Source organism: Nansenia antarctica (genome assembly GCF_963989245.1).
Source record: "Nansenia antarctica genome assembly, chromosome: 4".
In the NCBI taxonomy this organism is placed as follows: domain Eukaryota; kingdom Metazoa; phylum Chordata; class Actinopteri; order Argentiniformes; family Microstomatidae; genus Nansenia; species Nansenia antarctica.
Genome location: NC_137689.1, coordinates 60,718,251 through 60,740,831, shown reverse-complemented (window position 1 = coordinate 60,740,831; position 22,581 = coordinate 60,718,251). Strand labels below are relative to the sequence as shown.

Below are 22,581 nucleotides of genomic sequence, written 5' to 3'. Positions count from 1 at the left end.
ATTAACATATACCGTAATTTAAGTTTTTGGTTGGTTGTTATTCAACTGCAAGAACGTGCTTGTTGAAAGTAATTGTTTTCATTCATCATGGCCTGCCTGCTCATGTAAGAAATGCATCTTCTATTTTGAATTGTAGTCAGAGACATCTGGAAGCTATGGCAAATCTCTGCTGAGGATCTGTGCTGAGGACGACACACAATGAGCCCTCTAAGCTTAACAAGGAGGATGCTCTCACTGAAGGATCATAGACTAACAAAGTGAATGAATGCTGCACTATCTACTGTGCAGTCGGCATCAACCAACTTAGTAAACACAGTAACAAACTGCTTCCCTGAGAAACAGCTCTTGTGTCTTGATTTAATGTTCACACTGTTTTACAATGGAACGTGTAACGTTATGCCATGTCTATGTTTGCAGCCAGCCTGCATACTGTACCAGTATTCCAGGATTCTTGCAGCCAGTGTCCTATTGAGAATTCCCTCATACATACATCTCCATTCCTGTGATTTACATACAACATATTTCGGTTACAAAACATTGAAGGTATCAATCAGGAGGACATTTGAGAAAATGTTTTAGCCTCCATTGTTTTGTTTGTTTTATTAAAGAATTATGCATAAACCTTTTTGTCCTTTGTGGAACTATTAGATCATGAGTTGTTTGTTTGTTTCACCTGTTTTGATATGTTTAGTAATAATAAAAAAAAACATTTATTGACTGCCATGCAGTCTCTCTACCAGAGGGTGGCAGTAACGTATCAATGGTTTGATAAGAGGTGCTGTGCTGTGACGTGATGAAGGGAGGGAGTGTTCTCTTTGGCCAAATGAGAATATCTGCTAAAGTTATTCTGTATATACAAGGCTGGTATGCCCTATGCATTCTCTTGACCGTTGGGGTAATTGTATGCACTAAATGAACCACAAAAAATGTAATTGTTCCTGCAAATAATAATGCATGTAAAATACAGTCACCAATGCATCCCATTGCACTGGATAGTACTAGCTTATACCAGTACAGTGGTGTACATGTCTGTGAGACTTGCGTTGGGTAGGCTCATGATGACTGACAGTTCCTCCATATCAGAGAAAGTGGTTATTAGTTATTATTGAGTCCCTGTTTTATCTCAGTCTAATCCCTAAAACAGTTGAGAATCTGTCTGACTCTGTGGAACAGTAGATGATGTGGAACATGAATGTGTGGAACAGTAGATGATTTACCCAATTCTCTGATAGGAGTTCTGTTGGTATTTGACTAGTCACGGCTGTCTAATCTCTTATTTATGGGGTAGCAAAGTGAAGCAGTAGCCCCAATTTGTGACGTCAACAACATCCAAATGTAAAGAGTAGTAGGTCTAGTCACAAATTGGGGCTAAGTGAAGCAGCTGTCCACACCTGAAAATTAAGACAGTAGTCAAGTGAGGCTAGGCACTGATATGAAAGGTCAAACACCTCTCTTGAGGATGTAAGTACAGTGTGTAAGCCTGATAAAGATGGCTATGGTCTGTCTCAATCTGTGGATTTGGTCTATATTACTCTTGCTTTGCATCTACTCAAGGATAATTAATGTTCTTTTATATTCTCTTTATCCAATAGGAAAATACTGTAGTATTATTAGTATTGTCAAGATGTACTTGCACTCCCAAAGATCATTAGATTCTCTCTTGCTCCAGGGCCAATTTACATGATTAGTACTAATGATGTTGTGCAGTGTTTGCCAACAGACAGCGTCAGATAGAGAGATGATCTTAGTTATTATCTGGGCAGGACTGTCAAATCTGCAGATTCGTTGTCTGTGAGTATTTCACAAGTCAAAACCGTTATTACAGCATTCTAATTAGCAGCTGCAGAAAAATAATAACGTGTGTGGATAATCCCTCACATCACATATGGACCTGGCAGGTCAAAGATTCTATCAGACTGGGATGAGAGACTAATATCATCCTCATGACAAAACTAACCTTTTGATGACACATAAGACTAAGGCTCTCCCTCGTCCTCTTTAAGGATGATATTTTTATATGCCAAAAGTTGGAGCATAATTGTAACCCTTTTCTGTTCATTCATAGATTCAATATTCTAATATTATAAATATTATTTCAGCATTCTTTATTGATTTAGAATAATCAAAGAGAAACATGTCATATTACAGATACATTCAAATAATGTGGCTCTTTTAGGCAGTGCTAACATTCCAAAGTAAAGGTCCATCATACTCAAATTAACAACAAACATTTAACAACAAACCAAAGGCAATTTGCAATCAGATACAAACAGTAAACATAATTAAAGGCATACATAACACTGAGGTCACACAAAAAGGCAAAACAGCTCAAGGTAACAGCTGTTTTAGCTACTGTACGTTTCCAGACATTGAAGGCTGAGATACGATCTCTGTTATGGTCAGAGATATATACTCATCATGGCCAAAGAAAATGCTAAACTGCAGAGGGATACAGGTATGTTGCATACTGTGCATATAGGACTGAACAACAGCAAGTCATGTGACCCCCCCCGCCCTCCCTCCCCCAAACACTATTGTGTTATAAAACCACAGAATATAAACATTCAGTCGATCCCACTGAGCAGGCTCCAGGAGTAACATTAGAGCAATCTAGTTTGCTCCAGTATTTGTTCTTGATCCCCACAAGATATGAGTGGGGAAATGAATTGTCAAGTAGATAGTATACTTTCCTCCAAATATACAGCATTTCATTGGATTTATGTATAATGCCATGTACTGCATCTAAATAAATGTCCTTACAGTCCCAAGATTCAAGTGAGTTGTGATACAATGAGGTTTAACTGTTAGATCGTGATACTGTTCTGGTGTATAGTCTTGTCTGCTTAACTGACCGTTTGCACTAGTCTGGTCTGCATTGCTGAGTTGCGTGGCTCTGGTCTGGTCTGTGAGTCCAGTGTGTGAGGCTCCACGGTAGCTAGATGCTGCTGCTGCTTAACTCTGGGCAGGGCTGGCTGTGTCTGAAGTGCATGATGTACACAGCTGTCTGGTGCCACCAGTAGAACATAAACACCACCAGCACATGCCACACCTGGTGGCTGGCACCCACGTAGTTCAGCTTCCCTGGGGAAAGTCAAAGGTCATCCAATGTTATTAGATCCTTTCCACCCGTGTAAGTATTAAAATCACAACAGGCCGTTTAAAAGAGATGAAGAGGATGTGACTGAAATGGGCAGCAATAGAAGCAGAGTGATACCTAAGGAATGTGCCTCATAGCATGAACGTGAAGGCTCACCTGGGAAGTAACGCTCCGGGACTTTAGTGAAGTAAAAGAGGAAAGCAGCTCCAGCTATTAAATACATCCCCATCACACGAGGGAAGAACAACTATAGAGAGAAAACATAGGCAGAAATACCCTTAATGTAGACATGGCAACATAATACTACTTGACCTAACCCTCTTAGCAAATTGCTCAGGTGACTCACCTGGACGACGGCAGTACCAAAGCCCCCATTGAGCCACACCCAGTGGACGGCAGGGATGACGCCATAGCCAGCCACGCAGCAGAAGATGGCAGTGCGCAGGTGGTGCCACTCCTTAGAGAGGTAGTGAGGGTGGATCTGAACCGAGAACACGGCCAATATCAGTGCTAGAACAGTACCAAGGTACACCTGTCTCCAGAACTGAGAAAGGGGCAAGGAAAGAGAGGAAGGTGAGAATTAAATATTGATTTCAGTGTCAGTTTGTGAATATCAATTGACCAAAATCTTAACTTAAATACACAAATGGTGAGACTGGTCATACGCTGTTGCAGTAGAAGGCATAGAAGACCCCTGGAACGTAACAGCCAAGGATGCCAACAGAGATTCCAGCATAATCCAGCGCCAGCCAGTGGCGACACGTCTTCTCCGAGCGGTGGCAGGAAAACAGGTGATACCCCACAGAACAGAGCATGCACACCTACACAAAGAAAAGTAGCATGCAGCATCATTACTCCTGAAAGCAGCTAAGACATGTAGATCAACTAAAAAGGCCGGATGTGGATACAAAAGCAAACCAAAGGCACACACACACACACCTGAAAGCAGAACAGTCCTATCAAGTAGATGACGTAATCTTCTCTAGTTGCTCCTGAAGCCGGCAGCACTGTTAACACGTCATTCACTCCCAGATAGAAGAACAGGAGGAACCCCAGCAAATGGCTCCAGATGTTCACAGTCTCATTGGACATCATGAAAATGCTAAAAGAGTGGAGAACAAATAACGAACAAGCTCACAAACAATCATCAGCTTTAACGCAGTTCATTGACTTTATCCAGATAAGTAGTATGTACCTTTTTAAACAAAGTGTTGATGGCAGGTGAGCTCTGTATCCATCTGTGATGAAGGGATTTTCTCTCAAAAATAATGGAATCTGTTCATATGTGTACAGGCGGATACCCCTGGGGAGAAGCACTGGCCAGTACTGGTAACTTCCCAGTTCAATGTAGTGGGTGCTCTTCTTGAGGAGCTTGGGAGGCATCTTGAAGAGCTTCAGATGTCAGATGTCTACAGTTCTGACACAGGTTAAGGCTGAAAAGAGGAAGAACACAAACCAGGTAATTACATGTACCAGCGTCGTTGAGCCTCGGGAAAGCGCTATATAAATATAATGAATTATTATTATGATGATTATGATTATGATTATGATTATTATTGATATTATTAGTATTACTATTATTATTATTACTATTATTATTATTACTATTATTATGATTATGATTATTATTATTATTATTATTATTATTACTATTACTATGATTATGATTATGATTATCATTACTATTATTATTATTATTACTATTATTATTATTGCTATTAGTACTATTATTATTATTATTACTATTATTATTATTATTACAAGGCACTCAGAGCAAGCTAGCTGGAGAGGTCAGCTTGCTATGCCTAACACTCATGGTAGCTAGTAGCTATTTGTCAGCTGTAAAGCACAATATGATCCAACGTTAAGATTAGTTCAGTATCAATAAGAGCAAGTTAACATGCATGACTGAAGACAGATTGGCTAGTAATCAGAATGCAAATGGTTCCTCCTCCCTGACAGTTTAGCCGACATGCTAAGACAACTATCATAATGCAGGACCTTTCCATCGCAAAGATGATCAGACAACGAAGTACCTTTTGTTGCATTGCTACCGATGGGTTTGCGGCGTCATCTGCAAATGTGTCCTTACTTTGCTGGCTACAGATCCTACAAACTGAACATCTAAATGATATTAAACTATGCTAAGCAGCTGGCTAGCCCAGGCAGCAAGCTACAACATCCTTCTGACGTTACACAGTAGACACGCGACACAATGTGTCGAGGACCTTCTTTCTGCCGTTTGGAAACTGCCTGAATGAAAAACGATTTCATTTATTTCATCAGTAGTAGACATCAGGATTGAGGGAGGTGTAGTAACTAACCAGAAGCGATGTCTTCAGAAGTCCGTCTACATGACACAGACTGAGCACTAGATATCATAATTTCGTTGTTTGGTACCTGTACTATATCAATGACAATAAAGACCATTCATTCATTCATTCATTCATTCATTCATTCATTCATTCATTCCAATGATGTATAGAATTCAGCTGAAAAGGAAACAGTTTAGATGCTCTCTGTCCATGTCCACTACACAGTTTTCTATCAATGTTGGTTAATCAAAGTTTTTTGTTGTCATAGTCACATCCATCATACTAAACACATTTTCCCCTCTTAAATAGTGATTATCTAATTGAGAAAATTAGAGGATCTGACAGTCTGCTTTGTTTGTCCCTTGACACTGAAAACAGAGTAAGCTTTTCATTACAAGCGTTATATAACATGGGAATACTATATTAATTTATTTGCTTTATGACAATACTCAAAGATCCTGTACAAATATGAAGATATGAAAGTCCCACATAGGCCTACTGACATTTGGAGAGCTTTTAACCCTCTTGCTAGCTTTCCTTGAAAGTGAAACCCTTTGTTGTATTAATGCAGTTATCTCTCCACATACAGCATTCTGAAAAACATCTTTATTTACAATACGTGACACAATGGCTCCTTATACAGAGCTTACATTAATGCATTTTTAAATATGTACAAATCAAATAAACAAAGACCCAATCAATGCACTGCATCAAACTTATACTAAATACTATTTAGTTGTGAAAATAATATATTTTTTTACAATGTTTTACTGTGGTTAGAATTGAGTTGTGATTCATGGTTATTTGACCAAGGTTAGGGTTGTACTATGGAAATGGATAACCGTCTTGCCCCCAAAAGTGTGATCAAAAGTGTGCAAAGAGAGATCACAATATGATCGTATGGCTTCATCCTTGGTATGCAAAAAACATGTTCATTGGCAATGAAAGATACAAAAAGGCACTCAACAATATCCCAGTTATTTTCCTCCTTAATCTCTGAATAAACATGCATTACAATATGACTGATACTACAAGAAAAAGTGATATGACAGTACAATCAGAGGCGCATTGATGATGTTTTTGAAGGCACGATGTCTTCTGGGTCCTGTTCCCTCCAGAGCATCATATTTCGAAGACCATGATGTGATCTAATGACTCTGAACTCGGGTGAAATTGATACAGCGCCCCTGACAGAAAGAAACAGCAACATTAAAATACAGTTAGGCTAATCTATTTTCTTTACATTAGGCTACTCTAGTGTAGATTGAATTACAGTAATGCCTCCTCACCCCCACCTCCCTACTCCTGAACAATGGTAGAGAACACTGTATGACATAGCTCATGCCTCACTGCTTTCCCTCTGCATAGACAGTGTGGCCAGCCCAGACCTGCTGTCCACTGGTTTAAAGATAACAACAACCCACCATGTCAAACCAGCCCTCCTCCATGTAGTGCTGGTATACCCTCTACAACCTCACCATACTCTATGTATCTCAGATGAATTAGGTGCCTCTTTTACAAATGAGAGCTCCTAATAGATTTGCAATGTACGTGACATATCATGGAAATTGTTTTGAAAACACAGCGTAGAGTTGACATTAACAATAATTTATCATAATTGAACTCAATTGAGGTAGCCGGGCTTTGACTGTGATGTGCAATGAGATGAGGAGTGGTGCAGTGTCATGACAGCGCTATCAGCTAATCAAGCTAATGAAGCATGAGCGCATAACTGGCTGAACAGCCACTCCCATTCTGTCAAGATCATCCAGAGCCCAGTCAGAGACTAGAGAGCAGGTACCAGCCCCCCATCCAGCAGGACACACAGCCTGGTTATTGGAGATATCTAATTATAGATATGATATCACAGGTCCCATGAAGACATTTCCCATGTAGTTCAACTAAAAAGTCCCATGGAAGATTTCACTTATTGAAGTCAAAGACATTTAGGGAGTTTTTATTATTATTAAAACACATTTCAAAATTGGATCACAGGTGGCACAGTCTGGTGAAAGGGGGAACAAGTCGGCACCGGATTGAATGTTTGGACTTTTATTTAGAAAATGTTTAATACATACACAGCTTGTTTTGTGAGCCTGCTAACAATGTAAAGTAGTGTTATAGTTAACTAGGTAGCAGTGGGGATTACTCACAGAATTCAGGACTTACGCTATATTGACAATACAGCATATTGTTAAAATGTCTTAAAGATGAACAACACATTTAGTACAGCAGCATCACATCAACATGACGCTAATCGACACCCTGGTCACTAATGCAAAAACAATGTGTACCCAGACCCTTAATTAAGACCTCACATGAGCAGATAGCGTGACAGACAGTGGGGTTAGGAGGACAGAGGTCAGCCCCCCCCCACCTCCCCTCCTTCCTCCCTTGTTCATATCCAGCACGGCTCGTTAGTGCTGTCCTGAGCTGTGACAGCCAAGAGGCCTCAGACAGCATAATGGTGCTAATAGGCAAAGAGGTCACAGCGGCCGGCCACTCTCACGGACATCCGTACACCAATCCCCCCTAATTTACTGTAATATCCTCCATCCATCCCATATGGGAAGGGGGGGAGGTGGGGGGCCATAGTTAATGGCTAAAGCTGTCACCTTCTCTCTCAGTGGGCAGAATGGTAACTGACCTGTCAGCTTCTCTCTCCCTCTCTCCCTTAGTGTCCCTCGCCACTGATGATCCTGTCTGCGTGATGCACTAATGAGGTGATAGAGCTAGTGGCTACCAGGCCTGATTGACCAAGCAATAGAGACTGATATGTTGCTATGGCCATTCTCTCTTTTTTTGTTTCTTTGTCTTTACTTTGTCTGTGTTTTTCTTACTCAGACAGGTTGGACACATCTGTCAACACCATCAACACAACTGTGCTGTTAGATCAGTGGGGTTCATAGCTTCCTCATAAAGGTAATGGGAATCTATTGTCACAGATAATAATAGCTAATAATTATCAGTGATTGTGGGAATGATACATAGTACCATGAAAGTGTCTTACCCTGTCAGCTCCTGTTGGTCTCATGACAGCAACTCGATCATACTGTTGTCTGAGGAGGGCCATCAGGGCATCAAAACGTCCCTAAAAAGATACAGCAAACAAGAATGATTGTGAGGATCAGACACGGTAAACAGGGTTCCCTTGATCTTTCTAGTCTTTATTGACAGTCAATCAAACTAGTCGTATAAAATGTACTATTGGGACTCACCTTGATGGGGGTATACCACTTGGACTGCTCTTGGTGTTGATAGATAGGGGGTGGTCTTGGAGGTGGTTTCCTTACAATAGGCTCGTCTACCTCCTCTATCATTGTTACCACTGCGTTTTTAGCTTTCTCTAGCCGTGCCCCTTCCTCTGTAGAGCCTTTATCCCCCCATCGAACCTGCACAGTTTACCATAAGGGAAAAGTTGAGAGGTTGCCTTCGATAAAAACACATCCGAGTAAAATGACACAGTCTGTCTCTTAGCACCACTCTCAAAATACATATCAAGCAGTCCCTTGTAGTGATGACTGAATGCTCTAATGGGGCAATACTCATACAGGTATAACCTACTGTAGGCCTACCTCCATGCGTTTGATCCCTCCCGGTCCTCTTCCACCATAATATGATGCGTCCACCATGGGCCATTTCCTCTTAGGCAGAAGATCCTCATCTGGCTCCTGTAGACAAGACGCAGGGGAATCAGTCACTGCACTAAGCCAAAGATACCGACGAATGAATCTGCCTGATCAAATGTAGTTGTATTTTTATTTTTTCTTCACACCTCATTAGATGATATCACACCTCATTTTACAGTTTGTTGTGTTCTGTCTGCACTGCTGTCTGTCCTGTGTTGTTTTGTTTGCATTGCATTTAGAAATGCTCTTACTGTAACGCCAAATCAAATTCCTATATGTGTATGCTTAATGTGTATGCATAAATGGCAATAAACTCTCATCTCTCATCTCATCTCTCATCTCATCTCATCTCATCTCATCTCATGATACATAAAGCAACTAAGCCACAGCCCACTCACCGGCACTGGAGGGGGAGGAGGAGGAGGGGAGCGAGAGGGAGGGGGGTCCCTGATCACCTGCAATACATAATAACATAAAAGAGGTTAAAAGAAGTAGCATAAAGACAAATCCAATAGAAGCTTACAATAATCAAGGCTATACTAACATTATACAACCAACATGTCAACTGATACAACTTCACTTATACTTTCCCCTTGCCTTACTGTTGGAAGGTAAAATCGATGCTTGGTTATGGCAGAGGAGGGAACACTCACAATAGTACAGCAGAGAGGCCAGAACCACCACAGCAGGACCAACCCCAGCAGCAGGATGAGAACCAGGACCACAACCAAAACCACTGTCCCATCTGACTGCAACAGGGGACGGGAAACAATGCAGACCACAGGCTAAATCACCCAACTAGACTTGAGTAGATTTGAGTGTTTGGATGCCAATGTATTGAGGCAGATTATTTAAAAAACTTTTTAAAAACATTACTCACACATGTTGTGGCGTATATGGTGATCGGGCTTGATATGTAGGACTGACCATTGTTCAAGCTGATCAGCACATCTATCGATCTGTGGAGAAGAGAAAAAACAGTCAAATCAAATGCACAAAAAACTGAGTGAAGGTTAGAGAGAGAGAGAGAGAGAGAGAGAGAGAGAGAGAGAGAGAGACAGACAGAGAGAGAGAGAGAGAGACAGAGAGAGAGACAGAGAGATATAAACACTCACTAAGTAGGTCAAACGTAGTGTGAGTATCACCCTACATAGCATTGAAATGGCAGGGCGCTGTGCCATAGCAAACAGAACAGAGGGTCAAGTCTTATGTTTACAAACTCTGCTTTCATGATGTTCTGCCAGGTGTATTGTATTTTGGGCCACAGAATATCTCACCATTTTGCACAGGCTCATTCCATTCGATCACACAACACTACATAAAGAAACCAGACTGGTTTCTATACTGGAATATACGGCTAAACTGCATCAACAGGGTTCTCCTACCACTCAACATCATACCATTCTTTTGATGTGGCCAACTGAGTGCCAACAGTCCATATGTGGACCCCAGGAATTCTGAGAGGGCTGAGTGGTGCACTTACTGTCCAACCTCGTGCAGCAATGGGGCTGGACACAGCAGATAGCCATCCTGCACCACACTGGGCCTCTCATCTAAGAGGGGGGAGACAGCTGTGTTAGCCTCATGCCTAGTGAAGAGACACTGTGTGCTCTTTATAAAGTAATGACACAATAAGTCTCCAAGCATTCCGCTACATAATGAGATCTCTGTTCTCTGATTAGACTAAAGAAGACACAGACTGTTCTCAGTTTTGACTGTTCTCTATTTTGCCAAATAGTCAGACAACATTCGTTCCATGCCCGCAACTTGGCTAAGTAATGAAGTGGGTGATGATGAAACACTGGAGTGGATGTTGGGTGCAAAGCTACAAAAGACTACAAAAAAGGACTGTGGTTATAGACAGTGGGCTACATACGTAGTGGAGGCTGGTAGAGGTAGGTTCATTGTAGGAGGACGGGTTCATTGTAATCATGGAACGGAATGAGGAATGGTATCAAACATGAGTGGAATGGAAAGAGGATTGGTATCATAACATTCCTTAATCCATTCCATGCATTACAATGAGCCCTTCCTCTGAATTGTGCCTCCCTCCACCAACCTCCCCTGGAGTGAATGTAGCTGTGCCTCTTTATTAGAATGTAGAATGTGGTGGGTGTAGCTGAGGGTTTACTAACTGTAACTCTTTTGGTTGACAGTCAGAGTGCAGACCACTCCCTCTGTGCTCCTCCCTCGGGTGAACCCATTTCCTCTCAGGACAATGTTGAAGGATTCTGAAATAGCATTCATAGAACATCAAGCGTTATAGCTCTTATGCTTTTCAGGTACAAATCAACATTTTAGCCAATGCTTTATTTATCACAATTGATCAATGTGAAAGTCCATAAAGCAGCACAGGCCTTTCTCAAGGGCATGAGAACACTGCCCATTTTTATCAAATGTAACCAGGACCAACATAGACAAAAGACTTAGGCTTTGCAACATACCATTCACACATATACTTGATGGCTCTATTTTGTATATTTCTGTGCAGGATTGCTTCAAAATCTGTGAAAATAGAATCATAAAACTGATACATCTGTCTTGAAATTATATTAAATAATAGTGTACCATGTGATCATTCTAACCTCACCGAATTCACAATGGTTTTGAGAGCATGAAACCCAGCCACCACGGGGAACACTTGGTCTTTGCTGTCTGCAATGTCATCAAGCTGTAGGTATATAGAATCAAGATGAAGCACAACACTATCTGTGCTTCAACAACACAGTAATCTCTGCCTCTGTCTGTTTACTTGTCTGGTTTCCATGGCCTTCATCTAATGTAATGAAACAAGAGCAGGAAACGAGGCTGGCAGAATCTACAGTAATCAGGCAATTACGTAGGACTTCCTGTCCAGACTACTGTTCCCTGAGATGGATAGAGGATCAAATTATACACTGGTACTAGAATTATTCTTCCAATATCATGTAACAGTACTTGTTAATCCAGTGGGAAAGTTGAGGTCTTATTATTAAGAAAGAAAGCCATATAGCTGTTGAGTAAAGCTTAAATTGGTACTTTGGCTGTAGGCCAAATTACATTAGTCAATGTAAACAAATTATTTCAGGGACACTGTTTGTATACTAAATGCTGTAAAACCAAATATAAAAATGAATGCACTACAAAAGAAAAACTTGCAAAAGACTCATACCTGCCTCTCATCAAAGTCCTTCACACCAACACAGTACACATTAGCCCCAAAGCTCCTGGCAGTGTTAGCCTGCAGAAAAACAGACAACAGTTTATCGTCAATGGAAAACAGCACTGTAACATAAAGTACTACAGGTACTCAGAATACTGGACTATCACATTACATTGATGTTATGTAGAAGGTATGCAGCCTTACCTCCCGTACTGTTAGTTCATATGGATAAACCTCCAGTTTCCCATCAGTCAGGGCGATGATGATGCTTGATGACCTTGTGACCTGGGCCTTCATCTGATCTGAAGCCTACATCAATGTATGATATCATATTAATAACATAATATAGCAACTACAAAAAGGTTTTATTCTGTGCTATTAAATGTGTATACATACCGCCTTCATGCCTTCATGCATGTATGTTTCACCTGCGGGTCTGATTTTGCTTAACTGTTTCAAACCTTCCTCTATTTCAGATCTATAATTAAAACCAAAAAGATGGATTGACATAGGGTGTGTAAGATGAGCGTGTACGAGAGAAGTTTGGTGTTGTTTCTGGTGAGAAAGAGGATTTGATGTCACTACCTGTCTCCAGTGAGAGGCAGAATCACCTGCGCTCTAGATGAGAATACTATGTAGGACACTCTCATCCTTGGACTACAAGAAAAATAGAGATGGAATAAAACACCAAGACACAATGTTAGTACCAGTAAAATCCATTTTGTATCTAAAAGACCACACTAGCAATACTCCTACAGTAGTCGTGTAATGTTGCTGTATAAACTTGAGGGCTAACCCTTTTCTCCAACATACAATTCATCTAGACTGGTCGCCACCACAACCATCTGTGCACAACAACCATCTGTGCTTTCTGGAGTTAAATTTACTCCACTATTAAGTTTAAAAATATTCCTAGCCTGTGTCCCTTGGTTATTTTAGAATGGTTAGTAGACCAACAGTTTGTCAAGTGTCCACTGCTTGAAAAAGATGTCCCATTTTACCACTGCTACAACAGACCATTATTGATTTCACTGTATAAATATGTCCTTGATAAATCATTACTTAAGCTAGCTAAAAGGGCCATGTGCAATGCACTACTGCCATACAGACTATCTTCTTACATGATTCATATTCTAAAGTTAGACGTTGGACAGTAAATCTCATACAGACCTTGACTACAGAGCATTGCTTACCTAACAAACCGATTGGTTAGCTGTTCCACAAAGCCATAGATCTCTCTCCAGTGATCAGACACACTCCCTGACCTGTGGAACACATAGAGCAAACTCCCAGAAGTTAAACAAACCCATACAAGGACTGGACTGACTAAAAGATCAAAGGCTTCAAAATGTAGTAGGAGTCACCCATTGACATGTTCTTGGTAATCTCTTACTCAATACAAAAAGATTTAAAAGGACTGAACAATGATGTTGTATCTTTTAGATATAATTAACATGCACTTCACAGGTCCACAAAGATATTTGTGCATGATCAGATATTAAATAGTGTTCATTTAGGCTATACTTACCTATCTAAAACGAAATAAATATCAAAAGCTCCATGGCAAGAGGCGTCTTCGCTTTTACAAAATGCATTTATTATAACTCTAAGCAGGAGTACAAACGTTGCGGTCCATTGTCTGTCCATGATGATAATTGCTTTGGTGAAAAATATATAATTTTCTTAATAGAAGAGTGGCATATTACTGTACCACTGGCTACATCGTCCTGCTGTAACAAGAGTGGCTGTCACCGACGAGGACATAGAGAAAACCATGACATGACAATTCCATGACATGATACGGTCGTGGTCGTATTTCTTTGAAACTAAGCATCCTCGACACTTGTTGGTTACTGTTAATTTAGTGGACTGAGCGAATAAAAGCGTTTGGGGCGGATCGCCTGTAAATGTTCAGCCTGCTACTCCCATCCCTTCTGAAGTGCGCATGCGCAGAACTTGGACAGGACAGACGCACTCGCGCTCTTTCGAACCAACGCGCGTCTCCACCAGCACAGAAGAAGTCAGGTGAGGTGACAAACAATATTTAATAAAATCAATTCGACTTTATGGAAATTCAAAGACCACTGGCGGACTCAGGGCGACCGCCCCTCCTGGTGCCCCCACGGTTGAAAAACGTCTCTCTTAAGTGCCCTTTTGAGTGGCAAAAATGCCCTTTTGAGTGGCAAAAATGCACTTTTGAGTGGCGAAAATTTGAGGACGTGCCCTATTGGTGCCCCTCCAATGGTCTAAACTTGACCATGTGCCCCCACAGTTGAAAAGCGTCGCACTAAAGTGCCCTTTTGAGTGGCGAAATTAGAGGATGTGCCCTATTGGCTGCCCTTCCAATGGTCTAAACTTGACCATGTGCACTGATGGGGTCCCATGTTGTGCAGTAGGTGCCCTTTTTTCCTTTTCGCCCCTGCCCTTCAAACAGCCTGAGTCCACCACTGTCAAAGACCAAACTTTTTTCTCTATAGCATATAGCCACCCCATTACGCATGGCATTGTTGTTTCGCCACAGACTGAAATTAAAAAGAAACGTCTTATTTGGAAACATCTTACTGTGACATGCTCTGATAATACATGTCAATGTATTGGGGTTATCGCTTGAGGGCACAACAAAGGTTATCATTCCATTTAGCCTTCACTGTGTTGCATTGCCGGTGTTGCGTTCACTGGAAGCGAAACGATAGTGATGGTGTCTGTGCATGCCTGTCGTCTTGCCTCAAGGGAATGCAATTCACACCATGAACACCACCCGCGGACAGCAAATAGGCCCAGCGCGTACTTTGTCCCTATTTACGGGATGTCTTACGGAATATTTGATTTGAGTTAGCAGCCAGGCCCGTGCAGGAACCAATGAAAGTGATCCCGAGACCCCATAGGTCTACATTCCCAGACATAGATATTGGAACAGTTCTGGTAGGCTACTGTCTTTCACTGTACGATTCTGTAAATGTGTGCCTTCATGCATTCAATAGTCTTCTAAATTCCCGACACTCATGACCTCTTTCAGTTTCCACCAACACTCCAGTAATCTCTCCGATAGTCACATATCATTAGTGTCACCCAGTTCAACGAGGGGATATAAAGAGAGAGAGAGGAGGGGGGGGGGGTAGAGAACTCCCAATCTCATTGTGAAGATTACACTATAAAAACCTCTTCACTCTTACATTGCACATTGTGCGCATCTGAACACCACAACAATTAAGGACCATTACGCGCAGTTCTTAAAGGATTTTTACTCAGTCTGTTTTTTTGTTTTTTTATTTACAGAAATGGTAAGTCTATTAATTTTAATATGGAGTGGTGTTGCAGTTTCTTTGGCTTTACTGTTACTTGTAAATGAATACATTATCATGGTTTTTCAGGCGAACCTGGAGGCAGACATTCGGTCCAAATGGTTATGGAGTGCAGAGGGGAGAGCTGCCCAACAGTGGATAACGGACATATTCACCCGCGTCCACACCACATGCGACATACCTGCGAACGCCGTTTTTGGACCCTGTGAGCTGAAGCATACCTCCGTTTACGACAGCATCGCCTTCATTGCTCTCAAGTCTATGGACAGAAGAACTACACCAAACATTTTAAGGGTGAGAGGCTGAGAGCGCTTTACAAATCTGTCCGAAAATAATTTGTGTCAAATTATTTGGAAATGTTCTCCATGCCCAGCAGACTAAAGCGCACTCAAGATTTCAGTTAGACAATGGTTTTATTTCTTTACATTGAAATTGTATTTCCTTACTTTGTCTCATGGTTTGACTACGCAGGTGGACACCTCAGTGCACAACATGCGCCAAGACGGTCCGATGTGGCTGCGCCTTGTCCAGTCAGCCCGGAGCGCCGAGGAGCAGAACCTGGAGGCCTATGTGAAAAACGGACAACTATTCTTCAGAGTTCTTAGAAGGATCAAAAAGGAAGAGGAGATGTTGGTGTGGTATGGAAAAGACTTGGCCAAGCTCCTTCTCCTAAACCCTTTGGAGATGGAATGCAAAGGTATGGTATTGTTTTAGAAAGCACAATTAAAAACAATTCCTTACAATTTCATATACTGTGAATACATAATTTGTTCTACATTTAATTCCTGAATAACATGATATTAATCTATATTCCTCTTTAATTGTCAGGTTCTCCTCCATACATGTGTGCAAACTGCAACCAGCACTTTGAGTCTGAGTTCCCTTTTCTGGCGCACTGGAGATTCCTCTGCACACGGAGGCAGCCAGAAAACAGCCACACCAAACCTGGTAAAGACTACACTCCTCATGTGAAACCTAATTCTCTGCCTGTCTTCAAACTTAAAACTCCAGATGGTGTAAAACCTGCAACAGACTTCCATAACCTCGCCAGGGATATGGAGAATAAGACAGGCCCATCCAATGACACAGCTTGTCATAGCCTCAAAAGGAAACACTCCACAGAGGTGGAGGAGATCGTGAGTGACTCCGAACCACTCATGATAAAACCGGAACCACTAAACAGAGGGCAGTGTGCTTTCAGCATGATCAGACAACCCAGCTCTGTCTCTAGTTCCCAGCCTAGCAGCAAGAGGAGCATCTCAGCCAAGAACTGGAAAACCCAACTAAACCTGAAACATGACCCTGAGGTCCTCAGATCCAGTCCACCGGACCAGAGTAGCCAGCACGGTAGTGACTCGGCCGTACAGCAGAGAGACCTAAAGCAGGCTCTCATAGCAATGCTGTCTGCATCCACTTCAGAGGAATCTTCCACTGAGACCCCTGTGGCCCCTGCATTCAGCCTGGTCACTGCCTCAGAGAAGATGAGGTCCTTCCTCCAACCACCACCCTCTGTCCCACAAAGCACCCCCCTGCTGGTGAGGGCTAAACTTCCCGGTAGCACAGACCTCCAGAGCTCTCTCCTCCAGGGGAGGGTCCTCAGACAGGAGCAGCCTCTCTACAGCATAACACTCTGGCCCAAGACCCCAGCCAAACCAATGCAGATCCAGATGCCGCCATCACGGGTGCTCCTGTCCCCGTCTGTCTCCTCACTGGCCTTGCACACCCAGAACTGGTGTGCCAAATGCAACGTCTCCTTCCGCATGACCTCGGATCTGGTGCACCACATGAGGTCTCACCACACGGGGGCGCTCTCTGCACAGCCAGCAGAGTTGAAACAGCTCAGAGATGAGAGACACAAGTGTCCTACTTGCAGTGAGGTCTTTAGACAGCGCCATCACCTTGCCCGCCACTTGAGGTCCCACACATGAACCCTCTCTCACCTTACAAACAACCTCATGTGACCTGTTGTAGTAATAGGAAAAGTCTTATTCTTCAGATTCTTATCAGTAGTATTGATATAATGAACATATACAATTCAAACATTTTGTAAAATATATGAGCCTGCTTTGCTATAATAATATGTGATATATTCTGTTCTAAATAGACTACATTTCCTCTCAATTCTGTTTAACTTGGCATGTTGGTCATGTATTTCTTTATTTGTTTACAATAAACTGTTTATTTTCAGTATGAATTACAGATTTTTTAAATGTACTGTATGCATTTCCGGAAATAGCTGGGGCCCAATGATGAATCAAAGATAAATCACAGTACTGCTTTGTGAATGTTATGATGTGATATTCATTTCAGTAGGAAAAAACACACAAGGCTGTATCAATGTATTTTTATTTTGATATTTTGAAAATATACCTCTTATCTCATATAAGAACTTCAGAGTACCCTGATAAGTAACAAAGTGGGGTGGCCATACAATAAAATGACATACACAATACAAAACCATATTGTAAAAAGAAAATACTGTGAAATGTTACAAAATGTTTTTGAAAATAAAAACAATAGGATGAACAAACACATAGTGATAAAAAAGGCAGTTTTCACAGACACTTCTATCACATTCATTCTCAATTCAAGACCACGAGATGACAATGAGTTTGAGGTTCTTGTTATTTAAGCTCTTTCAGCCGGCACACATATTTCATACGACTCTTAACATACAGAAAAAACACTCACGCCATGCACAAACTATTTAGTAATAACAAAAACAAACAAAATAGCTTACGTTCTATGAACACAGAGCAAGCCAACCAGCAACAAGCTCATGATACTTCAGAAAGAGAGTACAGTACATTTAGAAAAACACTCAGACCAAATTCCCATTCATTGTTATAAAAGCTGTAATACTGTGAGGGCAGATATTTTACAAAGCACTCATCTGTCAATATACAGTATGAGAGGCAGGATCTCCAGCTCTCCAGTTGTGTTTCCCCCAGAGGGAGCAATCCTATGCGTGAGTGCTTGGAACAGTTATTTCATCCATCCTCCGTGAGCCTCTTGATTTCCAAGACTCAGTCGACCCTGAGCTTTATTCGCTGGACTGGAAGACCGACCAGTGTCCCACTTATGAACGATATTCACGCTCTCGCTCTCTATGCAGGAGGGACGATCTGCAAAATGGACACAATAAAATAAGTTTTTAAATCAAATAAAAACAATGCAGTGTGTGAAAATCTTTTTTACAGTCAAACAGTAAACAGTGAACTCTGCCACACACCTGAGAGACCTACGACTGTCCTTCTCCATGTGATTCTCAGGGCCCTCACTCTCATATGAGGCCAAATGCAGCTCTGGGGGAAAGAAACAACAACAATTTGATTTATTATTACTGAAGCTAATGTAATAAGATACAGTGAGCACATGTGATATGTTTTGACGAAGGAGCGTGCTCTGAAACGCATTATAAAACATCATCTCTCTTCGAAGTTGCCATTCAGAACCTCTTTCCTTGATGTAAAATGTAATAGTCTTCTAAACTTCAGGAGCTAAACCTCTAACTACTATTTTTATTATACATATCATACAATATTAAATCATTCTATTAACATATATTTGAACTTTGTAATAATATCAGAGCAGCACTCACCGTCCTCGTTGAAGACAGGGGTGGTGACCAGGTACTGAAGGAGCTTCCTGTCTCTCTCAAAGGGACACAATACCTGTCTCCACACCAGGAACTCGCTCACTTGTTTAGCCAGCTCCCACAGTTTCTGAGAAAAAACATGAAATGAAAACATGAATGAAACAATACGAATGAAACAGCAACCTCTTCATCCACCATTAATACAAATAAATGCATTGTCATCAACAGAAATCACACAATACTGTGAATTTCAACTCACCTCAAAATTAATATGTCCATTCTGTAGCTGGCTGGCACATCCTTCGTTGAGAAAGTAGATGTCCTTGATAAGTAAGCTGAAGAAAGGAATCACAATCTGAAAGAAAACAACCACGGCCAGTGGTTAGTGATAGGTTGAAAACACTTTAGTCGTGTCAGAATTTAAGATTTCTCATGATGTAATAATTGATTGTATTTATATAACGCTTTTCCGGGGCTCAAAGACGCTGACAATATGGGAAAAACAGAAAACACAGAAACAACAAGAAACAGATAACATGAGCACATAGAACACAGAGTTAACGAACAGGCACAGCGAACAATTAACACAGCAATGTCCAGGGGGGGAGGGGGGTGGCAGGGTTAGGGGAGATGGTTAGGGGTAGGAAAGGTGTACGGTATGCATGGGAGAAAAGGTAGGTTTTGAGGTGGGATTTAAAAGTGGAGAGTGAGGGTGAGTCTCTGAGTGGTTGAGGGAGAGCATTGATGTGTGTGTGTGTGTGTGTGTCGTGTGTGTGTGTGTGTATGTGGTCATTCACCTTCTCTTGACTGCTGTGTGCAGTAACAGACCTCTGGGTGGCGCCACGCAGCGCAGTGCGATAGTTACTGAAGTTACTGGATGGGTCCATTTGGTGCTGAAGAACAAGAAAGAAGGAGTCAAATTAAAGAGTAATTACAGAAACTACTTCAGTATGTGAAAACACACACACACACACACACACACACACACAAACACACGCACACTACAGACACACACACACACACACACACACACTACAGACACACCACAGACACACACCACACCAAACACACACACACACACACACATACACACAAACACACACACACATACACACAAACACACACACACTACAGACACACACACACTACAGAGACAGACACACCACAGACACACACCACACCACACACACACACACACACACACACACGCACACACACACACACACACACACATACACACACACACACACAAAACACACAGGGATGCATACGTTCACTTGCGCAGGCATGTACACTTATTCTCTCACCTCTAATATGTCAAACTTGTCTGTGTTGACTTTGCTCCAGGTCTTCTTCAGTCGAGACACAGGACTCATGTTCATCCCAGCTGTAGGGTACAAAGAGGGTTATGATTCTCATGATTGCATTTAGACTGAATACAAATGCTTTTAGCTCTTTAAACTATAAGCGAGATTCTAGACTAATTTAAACGTACTGATGATGGCCATGAGAGAGTTGAAGTTGCCGATGTTGAAACATTCCCTGGCCACGTCAATGAAGAACTCCAGAGCCCGAGCTCTATGTTTCTTCTTCACTGGCTGGAGGACAAAGTGTTAGTCAGGAAGAATGTGGAAAAACAAGGGAGAAGGAGAGTAAGTCAGGAATTGATGAGAGAGAAAAAAGAAAGAATGAAAGAGTACTCACCATGCAGATTTCAGTTGCCACTAGGTAGCTAAGTCTGTTGAACCACGCTACATAGGCCTCCAGGTTGGTAGTTTTACGTTTTCGGAAGAAACTCTTAGGGGGGATAGAAATTCATGGTTATTTTTCCACTTTAGTGTGAATTATAAGATATTTTCATTGTCATTTTGGAGAACTCTCTTCAGGCTTTATACAACAGAGACACCATAGTCCTTTCAACCGCCTCTCCACCATGACTCAGACATGCTTTCTGATAAAACTGGTGGGAGGTAATGAGAAGGCTGACTGTACCTTATGGTTGTCCAGGGGATCTTTTATGCCAAAGGCTTGGATGAATTCCTCTGGTCCAATGAAACTGAGTCTGTCCTGGATGGGGGAGAAACAGGATTTTTTTTTTTTGAAACTCAAGTTGCTGTAAGTAACACATTCAAATGTAATTGATGGACCATGGGTGTGTAGTGAACAGTAAGCCAGAAAGAACAGTTTATTACACATACACAACTCAGAAACAACTAATGAACTAATACAAAGTAACTACTATGTAACTAACTACTAATCAACAAAGTGAACATACAGTTTGAACCTCCTCACCAGTTCAATGTGTGTGAGCTGCTGAGCGAGAATGAAGGGGTCATCGCACATGCTTAGAACGTCACTCCTCTGGCCTTGCTGCTGCTTGGCCTTCAAAGCGGCGGGTCTCTCAGCTGCGGAAGCGTTGAGTGTGGCTATCGCTTCTTCATATTGGCCCAGAGCTGTCAACCTCCGAAGCAACCTCTGAGTCACCTGCTGCATGGCCCGCCACGAGTACTGTTCCAGGAACCACAAAGACACATATCAATACTCTATCTATGTACATCATACATGTTAAGCTGATGTAACACACAGCTATTAGCTGAGAGTAGTTTGTTGTTGGTCTAATCAAATTAGACATTAGAGGTCTGATCTCATCTCTGTTGAGTCAGTCAGTCAGTCAGTCAGTCAGTCAGTCAGTCAGTGGTAAAACCAGAGCACTGACCTCATCTCCTCTGGCCACATGATGGGTCATCTCCTTCAGGCAGCGCATCATTCGCTCATCTCTGAAGTCATACGGAAAAGTCTCACTCCACTCCGTCAGCAGCTGCACGATCTTTGGTGCGACCTCCCGAATTCTGATCTGTGGTCAACAGAGAGACAGAATGTCACATACATACACAACATAGACTGTAAAGATGCGTGTGTGTGTGTGTGTGCGTGTGTATATGTGTGTGCGTGCGGGTGCGCACGCGTGTGTATGTGCGCATGTGTGTCTGTCTGCAAGTCTGTGTGTGTGTGTGTATGTGTGTGAGTGAGTCTGTGTGTGTGTGTGTGTATGTGTGTGTGAGTGAGTGTGTGTGTGTGTGTGTGTGTTTTACCTTATCAAGCAGTGGGTCTCCAGATCGCTGCTGCTCCACACAGAGGTGACACACCCTGGACATCAGTTCAAACGGATGAAGGAAGAGGCGGGAGCTGAGCAGGAAGGTGAATACGTACGACCTCTGACAGAGATCAAAAGAAAAAAAAGCATCAGTTCATAAGCTCATAAGCTCATTATAGTAAGTAGTAGTCTGCTGTACTAGAGGTAACACTCACATCCGGGTAGTAGTCAACAGTGGGAATTAAGTGTTGAATTAGGGCCTCCAGAGAGCCGGAAACAAGACTGTTATCATGATAGCACATATCCCCATAGCTTGCTTCCATGGGCGGGTAAAGATGGTTGTTGTTGTTGTTGTTATAAGGGCTGGGAATGAACTTGCCAGCGTATGGAGTCGTTGGAGGCAT

At 41.9% G+C, this 22,581-nt stretch overlaps 4 protein-coding genes across 4 annotated transcripts; 1 reads left to right on the top strand and 3 right to left on the bottom strand.

Moving 5' to 3' along the window:
- Positions 1 to 2,528: 2,528 nt before the first annotated feature.
- Positions 2,529 to 5,271, bottom strand: paqr3b (progestin and adipoQ receptor family member IIIb). Its single transcript, XM_080528710.1, has 7 exons — positions 5,134 to 5,271; positions 4,293 to 4,530; positions 4,037 to 4,199; positions 3,763 to 3,918; positions 3,444 to 3,641; positions 3,254 to 3,344; positions 2,529 to 3,081 (listed from the first exon to the last, which is right to left on the bottom strand). Exons 2-7 carry the CDS (start codon positions 4,478 to 4,480, stop codon positions 2,936 to 2,938), a joined length of 942 nt encoding a protein of 313 aa, XP_080384836.1. The 5' UTR covers positions 4,481 to 4,530; positions 5,134 to 5,271; the 3' UTR covers positions 2,529 to 2,935.
- A 735-nt stretch (positions 5,272 to 6,006) lies between these two features.
- Positions 6,007 to 14,042, bottom strand: antxr2b (ANTXR cell adhesion molecule 2b). The gene is made up of 17 exons (XM_080528901.1): positions 13,712 to 14,042; positions 13,377 to 13,448; positions 12,769 to 12,840; positions 12,580 to 12,661; positions 12,388 to 12,492; positions 12,193 to 12,261; positions 11,632 to 11,712; positions 11,486 to 11,546; positions 11,177 to 11,272; positions 10,525 to 10,594; positions 9,922 to 10,000; positions 9,695 to 9,790; positions 9,440 to 9,496; positions 8,988 to 9,083; positions 8,631 to 8,804; positions 8,423 to 8,503; positions 6,007 to 6,599 (listed from the first exon to the last, which is right to left on the bottom strand). Exons 1-17 carry the CDS (start codon positions 13,828 to 13,830, stop codon positions 6,561 to 6,563), a joined length of 1,449 nt encoding a protein of 482 aa, XP_080385027.1. The 5' UTR covers positions 13,831 to 14,042; the 3' UTR covers positions 6,007 to 6,560.
- Positions 14,043 to 15,542: 1,500 nt separating this feature from the next.
- Positions 15,543 to 17,413, top strand: prdm8a (PR/SET domain 8a; the record flags this gene model as incomplete). The annotated part of the gene is made up of 3 exons (XM_080529558.1): positions 15,543 to 15,779; positions 15,957 to 16,182; positions 16,314 to 17,413. 3 exons carry the CDS (start codon positions 15,543 to 15,545, stop codon positions 17,411 to 17,413), a joined length of 1,563 nt encoding a protein of 520 aa, XP_080385684.1.
- Positions 17,414 to 18,564: 1,151 nt separating this feature from the next.
- On the bottom strand, positions 18,565 to 22,581 carry rasgef1bb (RasGEF domain family, member 1Bb; the record flags this gene model as incomplete). Its single annotated transcript, XM_080529557.1, has 13 exons — positions 18,565 to 18,610; positions 18,718 to 18,790; positions 19,087 to 19,210; positions 19,343 to 19,438; positions 19,881 to 19,976; positions 20,391 to 20,470; positions 20,579 to 20,681; positions 20,788 to 20,880; positions 21,076 to 21,150; positions 21,376 to 21,591; positions 21,800 to 21,937; positions 22,176 to 22,298; positions 22,393 to 22,581. The coding sequence occupies 13 exons, from the start codon at positions 22,579 to 22,581 to the stop codon at positions 18,565 to 18,567; spliced, it is 1,452 nt and encodes a 483-aa protein (XP_080385683.1).

What these genes read in the sequence shown, in the direction of transcription:
- antxr2b (XM_080528901.1), bottom strand. Translation starts at nt 13,830, where the DNA reads ATGGACAGACAATGGACCGCAACGTTTGTACTCCTGCTTAGAGTTATA. An exon ending in CTAACCAATCGGTTTGTTAG is followed by an intron (nt 12,841 to 13,376) that starts GTAAGCAATGCT and finishes TTTTTCTTGTAG; the next exon opens with TCCAAGGATGAGAGTGTCCT. An exon ending in GACCAACAGGAGCTGACAGG is followed by an intron (nt 6,600 to 8,422) that starts GTAAGACACTTT and finishes TCTTTCTGTCAG; the next exon opens with GGGCGCTGTATCAATTTCAC.
- paqr3b (XM_080528710.1), bottom strand. Translation starts at nt 4,480, where the DNA reads ATGCCTCCCAAGCTCCTCAAGAAGAGCACCCACTACATTGAACTGGGA. An exon ending in TCAACACTTTGTTTAAAAAG is followed by an intron (nt 4,200 to 4,292) that starts GTACATACTACT and finishes CCACTCTTTTAG; the next exon opens with CATTTTCATGATGTCCAATG. An exon ending in CCCGGAGCGTTACTTCCCAG is followed by an intron (nt 3,082 to 3,253) that starts GTGAGCCTTCAC and finishes GACTTTCCCCAG; the next exon opens with GGAAGCTGAACTACGTGGGT.